At 36.3% G+C, this 21,664-nt stretch overlaps 2 protein-coding genes across 2 annotated transcripts; one reads left to right on the top strand and one right to left on the bottom strand.

Moving 5' to 3' along the window:
- The first annotated feature begins 509 nt into the window (after window positions 1-509).
- Window positions 510-8,639, top strand: LOC133336032 (inositol polyphosphate-4-phosphatase type I A). Its single transcript, XM_061544331.1, has 12 exons — window positions 510-647; window positions 718-876; window positions 952-1,215; window positions 3,077-3,396; window positions 3,463-3,702; window positions 4,489-4,589; window positions 4,657-4,826; window positions 4,889-5,075; window positions 5,149-5,449; window positions 5,512-6,574; window positions 6,635-7,028; window positions 7,936-8,639. Exons 1-12 carry the CDS (start codon window positions 530-532, stop codon window positions 8,630-8,632), a joined length of 4,014 nt encoding a protein of 1,337 aa, XP_061400315.1. The 5' UTR covers window positions 510-529; the 3' UTR covers window positions 8,633-8,639.
- Window positions 8,640-13,671: 5,032 nt separating this feature from the next.
- On the bottom strand, window positions 13,672-16,642 carry LOC133336072 (pyrimidine-specific ribonucleoside hydrolase RihA-like). Its single transcript, XM_061544372.1, has 5 exons — window positions 16,391-16,642; window positions 16,154-16,324; window positions 15,963-16,089; window positions 14,093-14,235; window positions 13,672-14,028 (listed from the first exon to the last, which is right to left on the bottom strand). Exons 1-5 carry the CDS (start codon window positions 16,640-16,642, stop codon window positions 13,672-13,674), a joined length of 1,050 nt encoding a protein of 349 aa, XP_061400356.1.
- Between the last annotated feature and the right edge of the window lie 5,022 nt (window positions 16,643-21,664).

Genomic DNA, 21,664 nt, shown 5'->3' with positions numbered 1-21,664 from the left:
GTAGCTCCAATATATATTTTCGACCGATTTGATTTAAATTGTGCACTAAAGGCCCAAAGATTGGCCGACCGGCACACAATTTTGTACAATGTACTGAAGTTATTATATCCTTTCCTGTGTCAAGTTTTCTTGACCCTCGACAAAATTTCCCTTTTTACATTATTTGTAATCTCGTTGTTTTCTTTTATTACAGATAATTATATTACACTTTGAAAGCAGCAACAACACTATCAACAACTGACACAGCTTCTCATGATCTTCATTGTAGAACACTCAGAACAACCCCTCTATTAAAGACCTGATCAAGCTGTTGCGTTGTTCTTCAAATTAAAAAAAAAACAACAACAACGTGTGTGGCGTGTAATTTTTCCATCTCCAATTTGGATACCAGTGGTTTGGTTGCTATATTGAGATTACATGTTTCCACCATATGCGGTTGTTCGGCTCGTAAATTCCACACCACTAACGAGAACAGCGACGACGACAACAACAGCAACAAAAATATTATTTTCCAAACTAGCACAAAAATATGCGTTTCAATAAGGCCGAATTAGCGACATTGGCCTCAAATCCTACAACGAAATTTGAAAAAGAAGGATTATTGATTATAACCGAACGTCAAGAGGGGTTCTTTCGTAAAGCTGATGGTGGGTTTTCATAGAATTTTTAATATTTTGTCTGTAATCATCATTCAAATTGTTTTTCTTTTATTTACAGTCAACTATCCCCGTTGGTGTAAATTACGTGGCAATCTCTTGTTCTACTTAAAAGATCACGATCCAAATTCCCAGCCGGCTGGTGTTTTGGTATTGGAAAATTGTCGACCATTTATACGCAATGAAGCCCGAGAATTTGATGGTTTTGTCTTTATATTAGGTGAGTTAAAATGCATTAAATTAATTTATTTTTTATTTGATTTTAAAATTTAATTTTGTTTTCTTTGTTTCCCAGAATTTGAAGGCAGTTTACCACAACGAATTTCAACACGCACCGCCCAGGAACGTTTGGAGTGGGTGAAAAGCATACAGCTAGCTTCCTATTCCTATTTAAATCGTCAAATCCAATATCTGGAAGAACAAGTTGCCTTAGCCATGGGCAATCGTATCGAAAAAGGTTTACCCTTATATACGCCGGCCAGTGATGCAACACTGATGGCTGGTCTATTGGATTTAAATACAGCATCGAATTCGAAAGCTGTTACCAAAGTTGAAGAAGGTGATCTTATACAATTTTAAGTTGGTGTTGTGTTTTTTTTTTTAATTCCATCTTTATTTTTTTATTTATAAATATTATTGGTGTACGGTGGGGTAGGTTAATGGTTTTGGTGTTTAAATTGTATTTGTATTCAGCGAATGCTAATCATTTTCATTCTAGAAAAATATTTTTGTAATTCTATTGGGATTTAGTTAACCACAATGGTGTATTATTTTTGCAAAATAGGAAGGCGGTATTTGAACATATTTTTAAAGCACTCCCAAGAAGCGTCGGTTTAAAAAAATATATTGGAGGAATATCTTACAATAGGCGTAGATTTTTTAAACATATTTTTAAAGGATTTCCAATAGGCGTGGATTTTTTTAAAAATATTTTTAAAGGACTTCTAATAGGCACAGATTTGTATACACTTCACCACACTGTGACAGGGTATTATGTCTTTGTGCATATGTTTGTAACAGTCAAAAGGAAACGAGATAGATCCATGGTTCGTTTTGAGAATTTACATAGAATCACTTTCTGAGTCAATTTACGCATGTCCGTCCGACCGTCCATGTATTTTTGCGAACAAAGTACAGGTCGCATTTATGATCTGATTTGAATGACATTTGGCATATATCACTCATTCGGCCCAAGGACGAACCCTATTGAATTTCGAGATAATCGGTTCAGATTTAGATATAGCTCCCATATATAGTTTCCTCCAATTTTAGGTAAATGGTGCACCAAACTCCCAATATTTTTTCCATTGGGACAAAATTTTACAGAGTACTGAATTAGGTCCAGATTGCCAAATTTTGTTGGAATCGCTTCAGCTTTAGATAAACCTCCGATATATAGTTTCGACCGATTTTAGGTAAATGGAGCACCAAAGAGTCAAATTTAGGCCGATTGGCACGAAATTTTGCTCAGTGTGCTGAAGTAGGTTGAAATTTATGTATGCGAAGTTTTTTTTAAATCGGTTCAGATTTAGATATAGCTCCCATATATAGTTTCGTCCGATTTTATGTAAATGGTACACCAAACTTCCAATATTTTTTCCATTGAGACAAAATTTTGCACAGAGTACTGAATTAGGTCCAGATTGCCAAATTTTGTTGAAATCGGTTCAGATTTAGATATAGCTCCCATATATAGTTTCATCCGATTTTATGTAAATGGAGCACCAAAAAGTCAAATTTAGGCCGATTGGCACGAAATTCTGCACAGCGTACTGAAGTAAGTCCAAATTTATGTATGCGAAGTTTTGTTGAAATCTGTGCAGATTTAGATATGACTCCCATGTATCGTTTCTTCCGATTTTTTGTAAATGATGCACCATACTGTAGATGTGTATCCGATTGAGGTAAAAATTTTGCACAGAGTACTGTGGTGCTGGGTGGTGCTGTTTTTTATTATAAATTAAAAAATTTATAAAATTCTGCATCAAAACCATAACTTACCGTCCTGGTACATTGTAAATTTAATTCCCACCAGAATTTAAACTATTAAAAACTTCTTAAGTTTCTTTGTACAAATTAAATTTATGTTGTTTTCAATAATGTAATATTTACTCAAACAGGGAAATAAGTTGGTTGTATTAATTTAATTGGTTCTAGATAAAAAGAGAGAGCTTGTATACAAACTCAAGAATTTGTATATTTTGTATTTATATAATTTTGTATAATAATAATTTCCTTATTATAAGTAAACATAAAAAACTGAATTTAAAAATAAAATATTATGTTTTTATAATTTAACAAAAACAAATTCCTAACGATTTTTTAATTAACCCCACAACAAAGGTAAATTTGAAATAATATTAATTAAACAATTTCTTATTTCTTTCTTCTTCTTTTCATTCCCTGTATCTGTCTCCTAGATCTCTCCGAGATACCATTGTGTGAATCAGCCATATCCTGTGATAATTTACCCAGTGCCGATAATGGCCGTCTACCATGTCCACGGGTGGTATGTTCCATACTGCGACCCGGTGATGATATAATTTGGCAAGATTATGCACGCACAGAAATGATTGAAAACACAGCAAATCCACAATTTCTATGCACTGTGGTTTTTAGACAAAGTGATGGATTTACGGCAGATACCCCATTGAGATTTACTGTCTACGATGTACGTGAAAAGGTTTCACAGACCGCAGTGCCAATTGGTTATGCGGAAGTGGTTTTGGGAGCAATTCAGGTATACATGTCATGACTTTTATTTGAATTTTCCCCCTTATTGAAAATTACGTTTTTGTTGTAATAGGATGCCACACGTTTTCGATTGCCTTTACGTTCCATACATGGTGACTGTGGTTTCATTAATATTGCTTCATGGGCCCCTGATACCGATAAACAGCTGCAGCCACCACCACGTTCAACCACACAGGTGTTTGAGCAACAGAGCAAAGGTCACCGGCGCACACAATCGTTGCCACCCAAATTGGGTGTCAAATTGTTTGTACCATTTCAGGGTAGCATACAAAGGGTCTTTGCAAATCCAAGGGTAAGTGTCCACGCCTCTTTAATAAATCCACGCCTCAGTTGGCCCTTGAAAAATATTCTTTAATAAATCCACGCCTCTTTAATAAATCCACGCCTCTTTAATAAATCCACGCCTCAGTTGGCCCTTGAAAAATATTCTTTAATAAATCCACGCCTCTTTAATAGACCCTGAAAAAATATTATTTTAAAAATCCACGCCTCTTATAGACCCTGAAAAAATATTATTTTAAAAATCCACGCCTCTTATAGACCCTGAAAAAATATTATTTTAAAAATCCACGCCTCTTTAATAGACCCTGAAAAAATATTCTTTTAAAAAATCCACGCCTCTTTAATAGACCCTGAAAAAATATTCTTTTAAAAAATCCACGCCTCTTTAATAGACCCTGAAAAAATATTCTTTTAAAAAATCCACGCCTCTTTAATAGACACTGAAAAAATATTCTTTTAAAATATCCACGCCTCTTTAATAGACCTTGAAAAAATATTCTTTAAAAAATCCACGCCTCTTTTATAGACCCTGAAAAAATATTCTTTTAAAAAATTCTTTTAAAAAATCCACGCCTCTTTAATAGACCCTGAAAAACTATTCTTTAAAAAAATCCACGTCTTTTATTAGACCCTTAAAAAATTCACGCCTTTTATTAGACCCTGAAAAATATTCCTTAAAAAATTCACGCCTTTTATTAGACCCTCAAAAAATATTCTTTAAAAATCCACGCCTTAAATAGGCCCCGTCAAAAAATATTCCTTTAAAAATCCAATATTTTTCTCTTATATTTTTCAGATCCATACGTATCGCCTGAATTCTAGTCTCGGAGCTGATATCAGCGTCCATGAAACAATGCTGGAGTCGAAATTGTGTTTCAATATACCACAGCAATTATTGTAAGTCCAAAAAAAATCCGCATATTTTGAGAACAAAAATAATTATTCTCTTCTCTATTTCCCTCAGATCCATTTGGATATTACGCGAAAAAGAATTGCTGCAGGAAATATCCGGCATGGGAGAATTGGGTGGCGAATGGCGTCGCCGACAAATGGATTTGCTGGATAAACATTTGAAATTACTGAAAGACTATTCGCAGGCTAAACAAAATTTACAACAATTAACAAAGGATGAGGGTAGGAATTGCTATTAAAAATATTATTTTTTGAGGCTATGTTTTATTTTTTTCTCTTTGCAGGTCCATTTTTCAAACGCTCTTCAGACAAAACTGATGAATCTTTGGAATTTATACCAGTGAATTTACATTTGCAGCGTATGTGGGTCCAAAATGATTCCTTAAATCGTTCGGCAGTATTGGATATTGTCACTGTGGGAGCATTTACCCGGCATGCGGGTCTAAAGAAGAGAACTGGCGGTTTAATAAAGTAAGGAGTGAAATTTGTTGGTAGTCCCTTAAAAAATATTTTTAACAAATCCCCTTATTTGTCCCTCCTCCAGACTTTTGCAAGATACCAAAGAATCTCCTTCCAAATTTGAGGCCAGCAATAATTGTAAAGTTCTGGCTGCCAATGATGCGGTTCAGGCCATTAAACACTTACGCAAAGAAATTGTGGAAATTATGTCGCAACTCTTGACCTTGGCCAAGTCGAAAAATCCCAAAGGAATGATGCCGTTGTGTAATGAAATGGTTACCAAAACAAAAACCCTACTTAATATTTGGGAACCCAGTCTGGTGGAAGAGGCATTTTCATTTATAGAACAACACAGGATTATTGAGGAGCCGGATAATACGTTAATGGTAAGACCAAATCACTTTCATAAATAATTTTTGATTTAATATTTCCCCCCAATATTTTACAGCCCATGTCACCATTCCGCAAAATAACTCAACAACTGAACGACTTAGAATTGAAATCTCCCGAATTGGAAGATTTCTCTACCCCAGTAGTAGCCCCACCAGATCTATGGCCAAGAGCTAAAACCCCTACAGCCCATTATGGTGGAAATCGCTTAATACGTTCCAATAGTTTGACCCAGTTGAGGACATCACCATCGCTAAATCTGGATATCGATGCCATACACAATCTACAGCACACAGTTCGGGCTTACAATGAACATTTGCAGAGAAAGGCTAAACAGGAATCGTATACCAATCGCATACCAGATGCCCACAAAACCATGGAAGAATTTGATAATGGAGAGGCAACCTATCAGTCCCTACCGCTTTACATTAATTCCAATACCAAATATACTGAACCGAATTTCAATGAACTTCGTGAAGAAGAAATTGATGGTGATGATGATAATGCAGAACATGAAATAAATACTTCCATAAAATTAATAGATTTAGATGAAAATAATGCAACTAGTCAAGACCAAAAAATACCGCAAAAAACATCGACATCTTCAAGACCCATAAGGACTTCCTCCAATCGCATTTCCATGCCGCCAAATTTCAATCATGATTATGAAATCACATCTCATCATTGTTCCATATTAGCAACGCACAATGCCAGATTTTTAGATACCAAAATGATGAGTACCTCACCATCGGCCAATTATTATAGGCCCACCGAGGAACCGGAACCTTTGGATTTGACACAATTGAATATAGAGGCCAGTGTTATGTGTTTGGTTAGTAAAATAAAATTTCTGTGTGGTCGATGTGGTTCACCAGCCATACGTTTAAGGCATCCCAAGGGAGCCATGAAGCGTTCGGGTTTCAATAATAATCCAGTACCCGATGTCTTGGATAATGGTAATTCCCCGGCAATGGAATTAGCTAGACAAGATGAGACACCACAAGAAACGAACCTAGAGGGTTCATCACCCAATGGTAATAGCAATGGTTTGAATTTGGATTTAACACAAGGGGCCATGGATTCGACCCAACCCATTAAGAAGGGAAATAAATTTACCGATGGTATGCGACTCAAACTTCAATTCCTTTCCAATAAATTAATTTTATCAATTTTCCTTACAGGTCTCGATTTATCGTTGACCACCGATTGGGCTTCCGAATTGCGGCCGTCAATGCGCAAGCTACGTCATGCTATGGATGGCCTATTAAAAACGGCACGGCTCATGCATTCCGTACAACGTTTACAACAGGATATGCAAAGGATTAGTATAAATTTGGAGACAATGTATCGTCGGGATGTCTGCTTTTCACAATCGTTGACGGCATTGATCACTGCTCTGATGGCCAAATTATGGGGTAATGAAATTACCGATAATTTCATACGCATCCTATGTGATTTAGGTCCCCTGGCATACTTTGAGGGTCTACTTTCGTTGCATGGCAGTGAAATAGATATGTGGGGTGATATGTGTATTGCCATTGAAGATCTATTGGGTGTCGATTTTGAATTGGTGCGGTGCTCGAGTGGAAGGTATGTTAGAAAAAAATAGTTTAAATAATATTTTCAAAGACCACAAGAGGCGTGGATTTTTTTTAAGAATATTTTTTCAAAGACCACAAGAGGCGTGGATTTTTTTAAGAATATTTTTTTTCAAAGACCAAAGACCACAAGAAGCGTGGATTTTTTTTAAGAATATTTTTTCAAAGACCAAAGACCACAAGAGGCGTGGATTTTTTTTTAAACCCAACCCAACACCCAAGGACCACAAGAGGCAGGCGTGGATTTTTTAAAGAATATTTTCACCCAAGGACCGGGGTCTACAAGAGGTGTGGATTTTTTAAATAATATTTTTTCAAAGACCAAAGACCACAAGAGGCGTGGATTTTTTTAAGAATATTTTTTCAAAGACCAAAGACCACAAGAGGCGTGAATTTTTTAAAGAATATTTTTTCAAAGACCACAAGAGGCGTGGATTTTTTTAAGAATATTTTTTCAAAGACCACAAGAGGCGTGATTTTTTTTTTTAAGAATATTTTTTCAAAGACCACAAGAGGCGTGGATTTTTTTTTAAGAATATTTTTTCAAAGACCATCTAGGGCGTGGATTTTTTAAAAATATTTTTTTTCAAAGACCAAAGACCACAAGAGGCTTGGATTTTTTAAAGAATATTTTTTCAAAGACCAAATACCACAAGAGGCGTGGATTTTTTTAAGAATATTTTTTCAAAGACCCAAGACCACAAGAGGGATTATTTAAAGGCGTGGATTTTTTAAAGATTTTTTTGAGGGATTATTTAAAGTCGTGGATTTTTTAAAGATTTTTTTGGGGATTATTTAAAGGCATGGAGTTATTGAAACCAGTGAATTTTTTTAAGAATATTTTTTCAACGACTTTTCCGTTTCTCTTTTTGTATTTTTTCCAGTAATGATACCCAATCAACACCCACACCTCGCATAACGGGTTCACGACAATCCCTTACCGTCTACCTACCCGTCCCCGAACATGTCTACGCCCTGTTGCCCACCAAACAGACGGTAAATTTCAAAGTAACCCCGGTATTCTTTAATATCGGTATCAATGAAAAAGCCACCCTGGCTGAAGCTATGAATCGTACCCGAGAACAACATCGTTCCAATTGGGATAATTATGTACGGCTGAAACAATATTATACCCGTTTTCGTAAATTACCATTGGCCATACCGGAAACTCCCAGCAAGCATGAACCGCATATGCCAGCCCCGCAAATATTGGCGAACCTCTTAAATTTCCTCGAGGATCAACTGAAGGCGAACGTATCGAAAAATGTGAAAATTTTACATTTAGTTGAGGATGCATGTCGGCTGATGTCCGGCTTACGATTTACCTCATGTAAAAGTGCCAAAGATAGAACTGGAATGGCTGTAACACTGGAACAGTGTCGTGTCCTTGTGCAGGAATTCCAATTGCCAGCCAAAAATGTACCACAAATTTTGAATACAATGCGCAGCGAGGGCTGTCGCATGGATAATGTTTTCAAGAGTATTGATAAGCGTAAATATGCATTCAATTTACCGCAAGTGTTGAGTCTGCCGGTGATGTATAGGCCACCGGTGGGTGCTTATGGTAAAGCGGAGACATAAAGGAGGAGGAAAAGTAAAAAATATAAAATGAAATTTAAATATTTATTGTTAACAAAAAATGCGATAATTTATAGAGTTATTGTAGTGGAGTTCGGGTGGCGAGAATGGAGAGGAATGGGAATTCAAAAAAAAAAAATTAATAATGGTTTAGAATGATTCGAAAAATCTCAGTTATTTTCATAACTCTCAATTGTCTCTCCACCTGAATCTTAGTAATTACGCTTAAATCATATGAAACGATTTCAAAACCTTCACACACACATACTTACATAACTGTAATGTAATAGCAATCACAATGTACTTCAGTTTACAAAAGCGGGTGATAACTTTTTTTCTTTGAAACATGGAAATGGGTCATCTTGACAACGAAGAATTTTCAAAACGAGGTTTATAAAAATATTTCCTCGTGTTTTTTTGTAAGAGACCTATCGAAATGTTTAGTTTATTTTCTATTAGTTTGAAATTACTTTTGTAAAATAAATTTATTTATTTATTATTATTGTTAACTATTTTTTTAATTTATTCAGTTGAAAACAAAACAAATGTTTTTTTTTTTCATTTACAAAAAAATATATATTCGTTCTTTTTGTTAAAAGATCGAGCAAATGTTGTGCCAAATATATATGTATTATTTAATAACAATTAAAAAAATAAACAATGTTTTTAAACAAATGCATTAATAAAAAACCATAACCTTAAAATGAAATAAACAAAAATATGGAAATTACAACCAATGATAAAAGTAATTGTTTCACTGTTTCAATTAATTAATTGATTAATTTTAAATTTGAATATTTTGACCACGTGGATTTTTTAAAGAATATTTTCACCCAAGGACCACAGGAACTTGATTTTTTAACGAATATTTTCACCCATAGACCACAAGAAGCAGGCGGGGATTTTTAAAGACTATTTTCACCCAAGGACCCCAAGAAGCAGGCGTGGATTTTTTAAAGAATATTTTCACCCATAGACCACAAGAAGCAGGTGGGGATTTTTAAAGAATATTTTCACCCATAGACCACAAGAAGCAGGCGGGGATTTTTAAAGACTATTTTCACCCAAGGACCACAAGAAGCAGGCGTGGATTTTTTAAAGAATATTTTCACCCAAGGACCACAAGAAGCAGGCGTGGATTTTTTAAAGAATATTTTCACCCAAGGACCACAAGAAGCAGGCGTGGATTTTTTAAAGAATATTTTGACCAAAGACCAAACGGAACAGGTGTGGAATTTTTTAAATAATATTTTGACCAAAGACCAAAGGGAACAGGCGTGGATTTTTTAAAGAATATTTTCACCCAAGGACCACAAGAAGCAGGCGTGGATTTTTTAAAGAATATTTTGACCAAAGACCAAAGGGAACAGGCATGGATTTTTTTAAAGAATATTTTGACCAAAGACCAAAGGGAACAGGCGTGGAATTTTTTAAAGAATATTTTGACCAAAGACCAAAGGGAACAGGCGTGGATTTTTTAAAAAATATTTTGACCAAAGGGAACAGGCGTGGATTTTTTAAAAAATATTTTGACCAAAGGGAACAGGCGTGGATTTTTTAAAAAATATTTTGACCAAAGGGAACAGGCGTGGATTTTTTAAAAAATATTTTGAGCACACCGAGAGTGACAGGGCGAAAAGGAGTGTGTAACGTCGCATAAGAGCACTCCGAGCTGAGGAGGAACTGCCACAATTTACGAAGGAGGACGTTGCAGATGTCATCAATAACGCTAAGTCATCCAAAACGTTGAGCCCGTACGGAATATCTATGGTAATGCTTATGAAGCTGGATGAACCCGGAGGTGAGTACTTAACATCAGCCCTCAACTTGTTAACCACCCACATAGTTCCTGAGGCCTGGAAAATAGGCAGGGTGGTACCCCTACTGAAGACTGTCAAGGATGCCAGCAGGGGTGAATCGTACAGGTCGATTTCACTCCTCCCATCGTTGAGAAGCAGTTTTCTAGTTGCCCAACACCAACATGGATTCCGTATGATGCACAGCCATTTCCACACATATTAGCAGAGGACTCAACCAGAACAGGCCGTGCAACCGAACAGTTATGGTGACACTTGACCTATCGAAGACCTTCAATACCGTCAATCAAGCCAAGCTGTTCTAAGATGTAGAGAGGACAAATCTCCTACCGTGTTTGAAACGTTGGATAATCAACTATATGTGTGGACGCCAGTCGTATGTGGAATTCAGAAACAGGAAGTCTAAACCCCCTAGAGTGAAACAGGAAGTTCCCCGAGGGAGGGGTGATATCCCCGGAACTGGTCAACCTCTACCTTTCTGATATTCCACAACCACCGGACGGCATAGAGCTCGTAATGTATGCGGATGATTGTACGATCATGGCGTCGGGTCCCATTATTGATGATATATGTGGGAGGCTAAACGTCTACATAGCCGATCTTGTAAATTTCTTCCATCTGAGGAATATGAAAATATCCGCCACCAAATCAACAGCCACACTCTTCACCACATGGACGGCTGAAATAATGCTCCCACTGAGCACCAACTACCCCAAAATACTGGGAGTAACGTTCGACAGCCTTTTTCAAGTCGTCTGCGCAAGCCACTGCTTTATGAGATAAGCTGAGAAGTAGGAACAAGATCCTCAGTACAAAGAAACAAAGATTGTTGACAAAGAAAGCTTGTTGACCTCTTATAAAGCAATAGGCCGGCCAGTGTTAAGCTATGCGACGCCAGTGTGGCTCGCGAATGTTAGTGATTCGCAGTGGAAGAATATGCAGACCTCCCAGAACACAGCCCTGATAACTGCAACAGGGTGTCTCCTCATGACTTCTGTGGACCATCGTCACAATTGTATGTTATCGATGCAGTACTTGCTTGGGTGCTATCGTCGGGAATATCCCTGCCATAGTCTTATGTGGAGGACTCACCCAGGCACGCCAAGACATATCTTCATGCTCTAGAGCGTGAACCCCTAGATCAAGAAGCCTATCAAGCAGTTCTGAATGGTATTCACACGGACGCTCAGGCAGTACAGCAACATCGCGTAAATACCATAATTGGAGACCACCCCATCCATCGCAGCAGAGGAGAACCAGCTGCCAAGGCAAAAACGAGTGGTCTTAGCTCAAATAAGATCAGGATGGTCAACCGCCTCAATTCATATTGGGCAAGAATTGACGGCACGTTGCACCTTTTCAACTGCCCAGCTAAGCCGACTCATATATCGCCGGATTCGCTTTGGACGCAACCCATTCAAGTTGCAACTTTCTTGAATTTGGATTTAGAGGAAGCAGAACCAGTCGATGAATAACAAACTACATATATTCTGTTGCTGTAACAACAACAATAACATTTTCAATCTAAACATTTGTATCTGAAAACCAGTAAGGAAAGTAGTAAAGTCGGACGGGGCCGACTATATGATACCCTTCACCACTATGGATATATTAAACAGGACTATTAACATGAAATTGGATGAAATAAAATATGTGATATTTATCTAAATGTGAATTTACCTATATATCCATAAGTTATATAAATCGACTTCAATCAAATATAAATAGGTTATCTGTTGGGCTATGTCTGTACTTCTAGAAAACGCAACTACGTAATTCTATGCTCAATTTTGTACGTTGTGCAAAATTTGATGTCAACCTGACTAGCATGAAGAGATGTCCAATTTACTTAAAATCGGGCGAAAATATATATGGAAGCTCTATCCAAATATATCGAAGGATATATAGGGACTTTGGTGCACCATTTACATGAAATCGGACGAAACTATATCTGAATCTGGGCCGATTTTCTCGAAACTGGGCAGACATCATTCTAGCCTCAATTCAGTACGTTATGCCAAATTTCATGCAAATCGAAAGATATATAAGGACTTTGGTACACCATTTACCTTAAATCGGAGGAAGTTATATACGGGAGCTATATCTAAATCTGAACCGATTTTCACGAAACTTTGCACACATCATTCTAGACTTAATTCAGTGAGCTATGCCAAATTTCGCGCAAATCGAAAGATATATAGGGACTTTGGTACGCCATTTACCAAAAATCGGCCGAAACTATATATGGGAGCTATATCTAAATCTGAACCGATTTTCACGAAACTTGGCACACATCTTTCGTGGCTCAATTCAGTACGCTATGCCAAATTTCGTGCAAATCGAAAGATTTTCAGGGTCTAAAGTCCGTAAATCGGGAGAAACTATATATGGGAGCTATATATAAATCTGAACCGATTTTCACGAAACTTGGCACACATCTTTCGTGGTTCAATTCAGTACGCTATGCCAAATTTCGTGCAAATCGAAAGATTTTCAGGGTCTAAAGTCCGTAAATCGGGCAAAAATATATATGGGAGCTATATCTAAATCTGAACCGATTTTTCCCAATTTCAATAGGGTTCGTCCTTGGGCCAAACAAATGAGCTGTGCCAAATTTCATCCAAATCGGATCATAAATGCGACCTGTACTTTGTTTACAATTTAACATGGACAGACGGACGGACGGACATGCATCAATCGATTCAGAAAGTGATTCTATGCATATTCTCAAAAGGAACCATGGGTCTATCTCGATTATTTTTGCCTGTTACAAACATATGCACAAAGACATAATACCCTGTACCACAGTGTGGTGAAGGGTATAAATATGCATATGACACAATGTATCTACGGTTTATATCTGTTAGGGTTGAATGAGTATCTCGTAGATACTATTTGGTATACAGAAACTTTCTCTAGCAACATGTCCATGCGGATATATGTTGCAGTTACATGTATGTATTGATTTAATGTTGCAGATACTTTAACTGTGGATAACCGAATGTAGCCAAGAAAAACAGTGGTTTGGATACACTGGAATGTAAAAAGAGTTGATTCATCGAAGGAATACTTTTGAAGGGAACAAAAAAAAAAGAGACCATGCGTTTTATACAGATGATTTTTTAAACAAAAATTTCAGATTTTTTATAAAAAAATGCATTTTGATATTTTTATTTTATAATTATATTGCCTTACAATATATTAAGTAGCCTCTCTCCGGGTTGCTCACACCTTCATAACCTCAATAATTTCATTATCAGTATAAAGGCCACCGGCCCATGAAATAATATCCTTATAATGTTGCTTGTGAATTTCCAAGATGACACAAGTATTCTCCTTATTACGTCTCAAATGATCGAGTACCATTTGACCACGAGTATGGGTGCCATTCAGCTCCACTGTAGCATGATAGAGGCGGCTACGTGTTATTGCCAGCTGAGGGAAGCAGTAGGCGGCCACTAACACTGCATCGCAGACAATCCAACGAACGAAACCTTTGGAAACTAAAATTGCCTCTTCGACGGCGTTCATGAGGCGTATGGCTTTGGAATCGACTTTACCAAGGATGTTTAGGCGCCAGTCCTGCGGGGAAGGGGGATGGAAATAATTAATATTTTAAAATTTTAAAGGATATATATTTAGTTACCATTTCCAAATTCATATCACCATCAATACAGGTTTCCCATGGCAGTAGAGATATCGGTTTATCTACCGACTCCAAAACTATGTGGGCAGCTTCGGGGTCCATCATAAAATTGAATTCCGCACTTTTTGTGATGTTGCCTTTGCCTGAAATCAAGAAGCAAGACAGGCGTAGATTTAAAAAAATATATATTTTTTAAGGACTTAAGGCAGGAGTGGATTTTTTAAAAATCTATTTTCAAGGACTTATGACAAGCGTGGATTTGTATACCCTTCACCCCACTGTGGTACAGGATATTATGTCTTTGTGCATATGTTTGCAACAGGCAAAAGGAAACGAGATAGACACATGGTTCCTTTTGAGAATATACATAGAATCACTTTTTAAGTCGATTTATGCATGTCTGTCCGTCCACCCGTCCGTCTGTCCTTGTTAAATTAAACAAGGTACAGGTCGCATTTTTTATTAGAATTGGATGAAATTTGGCACAGCTCATTTATTTGGTCCAAGGACGAACTCTATTGAAATTGGAAAAAATCGGTTCCGATTTAGATATAGCTCCAATATATATTTTCGTCCGATTTAAGGTAAATGGTGCACCAATGTGCCTATATATCTTTCGATTTGCACGAAATTTCACATAGCGAACTGAATAAAGTCTAGAGTGATGTGTGTTAAGTTTCGGAAAAATCGGTTCAGATTTGGATATAGCTCCCATATATATTTTCGTCCGATTTTAGGTAAATTGTGCACCAAAGTCCCTATATATCCTTCGATTTGCACGAAATTTTGCATAAAGTACTGAATTAAGTCTAGAGTGATGTGTGTTAAGTTTCGTGAAAATCGGTTCAGATTTAGATATAGCTGCCATACATACTTTCGTCCGATTTTAGGTAAATTGTGCACCAAAATCCCTTTATGTCCTTCGATTTGCACGAAATTTGGCACAGCCTAATGATTTAGGTCTAGAATGATGTGTGGTAAGTTTCGAGAAAATCGGTCCAGATTTAGATATAGCTCCCATATATATTTTCGTCCGATTTTAGGTAAATTGTGCACCAAAGTACCTATATATCTTTTGATTTGCACGAAATTTTGCATAATGTACTGAATTAAGTCTAAAATGATGTGTGGTAAGTTTCGGGAAAATCGGTTCAGATTTCGATATAGCTCCCATATATATTTTCGTTCGATTTTATGTAAATTGTGCACCAAAGTCCCTTTATATCCTTCGATTTGCACGAAATTTGGCATAGCGTACTGAATTGAGTATGTGAATAATGTGTGATAAGTTTCGGGAAAATCGGTTCTGATTTATATATAGCTCCCATATATAGTTTCGTCCGATTTTAGGTAAATATTGCACCAAAGTCTCTATATATCCTTCGATTTACACGAAATTTGGCAAAGCAAACTGAATTAAGTCCAGAATGATTAGTGGTGAGTTTCGGGAAAATCGGTTCAGATTTTGATATAGCTCCCATATATATTTTCGTCCGATTTTACGTAAATTGTGCACCTAAGTCCCTATATATCATTTGATTTCCACGACAATTGACATAGCGTACTGAATTGAGTCTAGAATGATGTATGGTAAGTTTCGGGAAAATCGGTTCAGATTTCGATATAGCTCCCATATATATTTTCGTTCGATTTTATGTAAATTGTGCACCAAAGTCCCTTTATATCCTTCGATTTGCACGAAATTTGGCATAGCGTACTGAATTGAGTCTGTGAATAATGTGTGGTAAGTTTCGGGAAAATCGGTCCAGATTTAGATATAGCTCCACCATATACATCATATAGTCGACCCACTCCGACTTTACTACTTTCCTTACTGGTTTTATGTGTTTTTTCAAATACCAAAACTTACCCCTATAATTGCCACCCATTATCCAAATATTTCCAACTTTATCCAAAAAATCCGAACCATACATATTAATGCACATGGCGAAATTGGTGAGAGGTCCCACCAGCAGGAAGTCGACCATTTTGGGATGCTGGAAACGAAATTCAATTATTTTCTAATTTAGAAAAAGAAAATCCCCACATTTCCCCTCTCACCTGACACACAAACGAATACATCATATTGACGGCATGCTCCTTCTGGGCCTTGGCATTCGTGACTTCGGGCAAATCGGGTATATCACCAAAACCATCCTGACCATGAAAGAGACGTTCTCGTGTCCATGTGCGTGGTAATATGGGATTTGTACAGCCTTTGTACACGGGAATCTGGAGGGGGAGATTTTCATTCATTAATTTTCTGTATTAAATTGTTGTTTCAAAATGTTTCCTCACATCCAACCGATCAACACTTTCGAGTACCCTCAGGGCATTTTTGGCACAATTATCCACAGTGGTATTGCCTTGGACACAAGTAATACCCAATATTTTATACGGACGTCGACTGGATATCCCCTCAAATTGTTGTCCGGTTAGGGAGAGCTTGTGAAATAGTCGTTCACCCTTGATCAGCATCAAGAGGCCCCAGGCATCATCATTGCCAATGTCACAATCATAGACAACATAGCCACCAGTTGTTGCGGACATATTCAAAAGTGAATTTCAAGATTTAGGGTTCTGAAAGAAAAAAAAAAACAAATTAGGGGATTAAATTGCCAAAGTTCGAAGTTTTGTTAAAGAAAAATTCATTCGGATGGAGGCTCAAAAAATATTCTTTAAAAATCTGCTAGAAAACCATACAAAATTTCGGTTATTTTCCCATCACTCCAAAGTGCGTATGACCCTTTAATTTGACAAATGTCACATATCAAACTTCACCACAATAACAACAACAGATATAGGCCGAGAAGATACATTATTTCTCTCACCGAATATCCATTCCTTCGCACATTCCCTTCCATTATGGTCTCAATTTATTTTTCGCAATTTTATTTTTTCATTTCACTTTTTTGTATTGATAAATTTTTTTATCAGGCACTTTAGTATTAGAAGATATCTGGCACTTCTAGCACCATCACTTGTTATCAATTCAAAACAAGTTTTTTATTTATTTATTATTATTATTTACACTTATCTGAATTTAAAAACAAAACCAAAACACACACACAATATGTAAATTCTGAAAAATAATACCTTAAAAGTTGGAAATTATTTTAAGTGGTTGGTTAACTCAACCGAACCGAACTATCTATACCCCGACACTGACTAGACGATACTAACTCTTTATGTTTTGCCGGTCGGTCAGGCATTCGGTATAAGTGAGTTTATGGTAGCTGGCTGAGTGGTTTCCGATTATTTGCATTTATGCCCTTTTTTTGTTTTTGGCTATTTCGAAGAGAGGCATAAGTGGTAGTATAATTTCGCTCTGTGGCTATTAACCCTAAAGAATATCAACATATTCGGCTTTTTTAAAACATATTTTTAGGAGGACCCCATTAACTGTAGATTATTTAAAGAATAGTTTTAGGGGACCTCAGTATGTGTGGATTTCTTAAAGAATATTTTTAGGGGTGGATTTTAAAGAATATTTTTAAGAGGTCCTTAGAAACATAAGCGTGGATTTTTTAAAGATTATTTTTAGGAGGACCTTAAGAACATAAGCGTGGATTTTTTAAAGAATATTTTTAGGAGGACCTTAGGGACATAAGCGTAGATTTTTAAAGTATAATTTTAGGAGGACCTCAGGGACATAAGCGTGGATTTCTGAAAGAATATTTTTAGGAGGACCTTAGGAACATAAGCGTGGATTTTTTAAAGAATATTTTTAGGAGGACCTTATGAACAATAAGCGTGGATTTTTTAAAAGAATATTTTTAGCATGACCTTAGGAACATAAGCGTGGATTTTTTAAACAATATTTTTAGGAGGACCTTAGGAAAATATGCGTGTATTTTTTATACAATATTTTTAGGAGGACCTTAGGAACATAAGCGTGGATTTTTTTAAAGAATATTTTTAGGATGACCTTAGGAACATAAGCGTGGATTTTTTAAAGAATATTTTTAGGATGACCTTAGGAACATAAGCGTGAATTTTTTAAAGAATATTTTTAGGTGGAGGACCTCAGGAACATAAGCGTAGATTTTTAAAGTATATTTTTAGGAGGACCTCAGGGACATAAGCGTGGATTTCTGAAAGAATATTTTTAGGAGGACCTTAGGAACATAAGCGTGGATTTTTTAAAGAATATTTTTAGGAGGACCTTATGAACAATAAGCGTGGATTTTTTAAAAGAATATTTTTAGCATGACCTTAGGAACATAAGCGTGAATTTTTTAAACAATATTTTTAGGATGACCTTAGGAAAATAAGCGTGTATTTTTTATACAATATTTTTAGGAGGACCTTAGGAACATAAGTGTGGATTTTTTAAAGAATATTTTTAGGAGGACCTTATGAACAATAAGCGTGGATTTTTTAAAAGAATATTTTTAGCATGACCTTAGGAACATAAGCGTGGATTTTTTAAACAATATTTTTAGGAGGACCTTAGGAAAATAAGCGTGTATTTTTTATACAATATTTTTAGGAGGACCTTAGGAACATAAGCGTGGATTTTTTAAAGAATATTTTTAGGAGGACCTTATGAACAATAAGCGTGGATTTTTTAAAAGAATATTTTTAGCATGACCTTAGGAACATAAGCGTGGATTTTTTAAACAATATTTTTAGGAGGACCTTAGGAAAATAAGCGTGTATTTTTTATACAATATTTTTAGGAGGACCTTAGGAACATAAGCGTGGATTTTTTAAAGAATATTTTTAGGATAACCTTAGGAACATAAGCGTGAATTTTTTAAAGAATATTTTTAGGTGGAGGACCTCAGGAACATAAGCGTGGATTTTTTAAAGAATATTTTTAGGAGGACCTCAGGAACATAAGCGTGGATATTTTCAAAGAATATTTTTAGGAGGACCTCAGGAACATAAGCGTGGATTTTTTTCAAAGTATTTTTTTAGGAGGACCTTAGGAACATAAACGTGGATATTTTCAAAGAATATTTTTAGGAGGACCTTAGGAACATAAACGTGGATATTTTCAAAGAATATTTTTAGGAGGACCTCAGGAACATAAGCGTGGATTTTTTTCAAAGTATTTTTTTAGGAGGACCTTAGGAACATAGACGTGGATATTTTCAAAGAATATTTTTAGGAGGACCTTAGGAACATAAACGTGGATATTTTCAAAGAATATTTTTAGGAGGACCTCAAGAACATAAGCGTGGATTTTTTAAGGAATATTTATATGGGTTTTTAAGAACATAAGCGTGGATTTTTTAAGGAATATTTATATGGGTTTTCAAGAACATAAGCGTGGATTTTTTAAGGAATATTTATAGGGGCTTTCAAGAAAATAAGCGTGGATTTTTATACCCTTCACCACACTGTGGTACAGGGTATTATGTCTTTGTGCATATGTTTGTAACAGGCAAAAGGAAACGAGATAGACACATGGTTCCTTTTGAGAATATGGATAGAATCACTTTTTAAGTCGATTTATGCATGTCCGTCCGTCCGTCCGTCCGTCTGTCCGTCTGTCCGTCTGTCCGTCTGTCTGTCCATGTTAAATTGTAAACAAAGTACAGGTCGCATTTATGATCCGAATTGGATGAAATTTGGCATAGGTCACTTATTCGGCCTAAGGACGAACCCTATTGAAATTGGGAAAAATCGGTTCAGATTTAGATATAGCTCCCATATATATATTTAACCGATTTAATGTAAACGGTCCCTATATATCTTTTGATTTGCACGAAATTTGGTACAGCCTAATCATTTACGTCTAGAATGATGTCTGCCAAGTTTCATGAAAATCGGTCCAGATTTAGATATAGCTCCCATATATAGTTTCGTCCGATTTCATGTAAATGGTGCAGCAAAGTCCACATATATCTTTCGATTTGCACGAAATTTGGTACAGCCTAATCATTTAGGTCTAGAATGATGTCTGCCAAGTTTCATGAAAATCGGTCCAGATTTAGATATAGCTCCCATATATAGTTTCGTCCGATTTCATGTAAATGGTGCACCAAAGTCCACATATATCTTTCGATTTGCACGAAATTTAGTACAGCCTAATCATTTAGGTCTAGAATGATGTCTGCCAAGTTTCGTGAAAATCGGTCCAGATTTAGATATAGCTCCCATATATAGTTTCGTCCGATTTCATGTAAATGGTGCATCAAAAGTCCCTATATATCTTTCGATTTGCACCAATTTTGGCATAACGTACTGAATTGAGCCTAGAATTATGTCTGCCAAGTTTCGTGAAAATCGGTTCAGATTTAGATATAGCTCCCATATATAGTTTCGTCCGATTTCATGTAAATGGTGCACCAAAGTCCCTATATATCTTTCGATTTGCACGAAATTTGGCATAACGTACTGAATTGAGTCTAGAGTGATGTCTGCCAAGTTTTAAGAAAATCGGTTCAGATTTAGATATACCTCCCATATATAGTTTCGTCCGATTTCATGTAAATGGTGCCCCAAAGTCCCTATATATTTTTCGATTTGCACGAAATTTGGCATAACGTACTGAATTGTTCCTAGAGTGATGTCTGCCGAGTTTTGAGAAAATCGGTTCAGATTTATATATACCTGCCATCAGGGACGTACACAGGGGGGAGCCCTGGGGGCCCGGGCCCTGGGGGCCCGGTTCAGATTTAGATATAGCTCCCATATATAGTTTCGTCCGATTTCATGTAAATGGTGCACCAAAGTCCCTATATATCCTTCGATTTGCACGAAATTTGGCATAACGTACTGAATTGAGCCTAGAGTGATGTCTGCCAAGTTTCGAGAAAATCGGTCTATATAGCTCCCATATATATTTCATGTTAATAGTTCTGTTTAATATACCCATAGTGGTGAAGGGTATCATATAGTCGGCCCCGTCCGACTTTACTACTTTCCTTACTGGTTTAAATAATATTTTTAGGAGGACATTAGAAACATAGGCGTGGATTTTTTAACGAATATTTTTAGGAGGACATTAGGAACATAAGCGAGGATTTTTTAAAGAAGATTTTTAGGAGGACCTCAGGAACTTAAGTGTGGATTTTTTAAAGAATATTTTTAGGAGGACCTCAGGAACATAAGCGTGGATTTTTTAAAGAATATTTTTAGGAGGACCTCAGGAACATAAGCGTGGATTTTTTAAAGAATATTTTTAGGAGGACCTCAGGAACAAAAGCGTGGAGTTTTTAAAGAATATTTTTAGGAGGACCTCGGGAACATAAGCGTGGATTTTTTTCAAAGTATTTTTTTAGGAGGACCTTGGGAACACAAGCGTGGATTTTTTAAGGAATATTTATATGGGTTTTCAAGAACATAAGCGTGAATTTTTTAAGGAATGTTTATAGGGGTTTTCAAGAACATAAGCGTGGATTTTTTAAGGAATATTTATAGGGGTTTTCAAGAACATAAGCGTGGATTTTTTAAATATTTTTAGGAGGACATTAGAAACATAGGCGTGGATTTTTTAACGAATATTTTTAGGAGGACAGTAGGAACATAAGCGAGGATTTTTTAAAGAAGATTTTTAGAAGGACCTCAGGAACTTAATGTGGATTTTTTAAAGGATATTGTTAGGAGGACCTCAGGAAC

This window comes from Musca vetustissima, unplaced genomic scaffold (genome assembly GCF_032173495.1).
Source record: "Musca vetustissima isolate MV318-11 ecotype Yass unplaced genomic scaffold, APGP_CSIRO_Mvet_v1 utg10317, whole genome shotgun sequence".
Taxonomy (NCBI): Eukaryota; Metazoa; Arthropoda; class Insecta; order Diptera; family Muscidae; genus Musca; species Musca vetustissima.
This window is presented reverse-complemented; position numbering and strand designations above follow the sequence as displayed.

Excerpts from the sequence above, each read along its gene's own strand:
- LOC133336032 (XM_061544331.1), top strand. The coding sequence starts at position 530 with ATGCGTTTCAATAAGGCCGAATTAGCGACATTGGCCTCAAATCCTACA. Across the intron at positions 4,590-4,656 it reads AATATACCACAGCAATTATT|ATCCATTTGGATATTACGCG; the intron begins GTAAGTCCAAAA and ends TATTTCCCTCAG. Across the intron at positions 5,076-5,148 it reads AGAACTGGCGGTTTAATAAA|ACTTTTGCAAGATACCAAAG; the intron begins GTAAGGAGTGAA and ends TCCCTCCTCCAG.
- LOC133336072 (XM_061544372.1), bottom strand. The coding sequence starts at position 16,642 with ATGTCCGCAACAACTGGTGGCTATGTTGTCTATGATTGTGACATTGGC. Across the intron at positions 14,236-15,962 it reads AATGGGTGGCAATTATAGGG|GCAAAGGCAACATCACAAAA; the intron begins GTAAGTTTTGGT and ends TCTTGATTTCAG. Across the intron at positions 14,029-14,092 it reads GTGATATGAATTTGGAAATG|GACTGGCGCCTAAACATCCT; the intron begins GTAACTAAATAT and ends CCTTCCCCGCAG.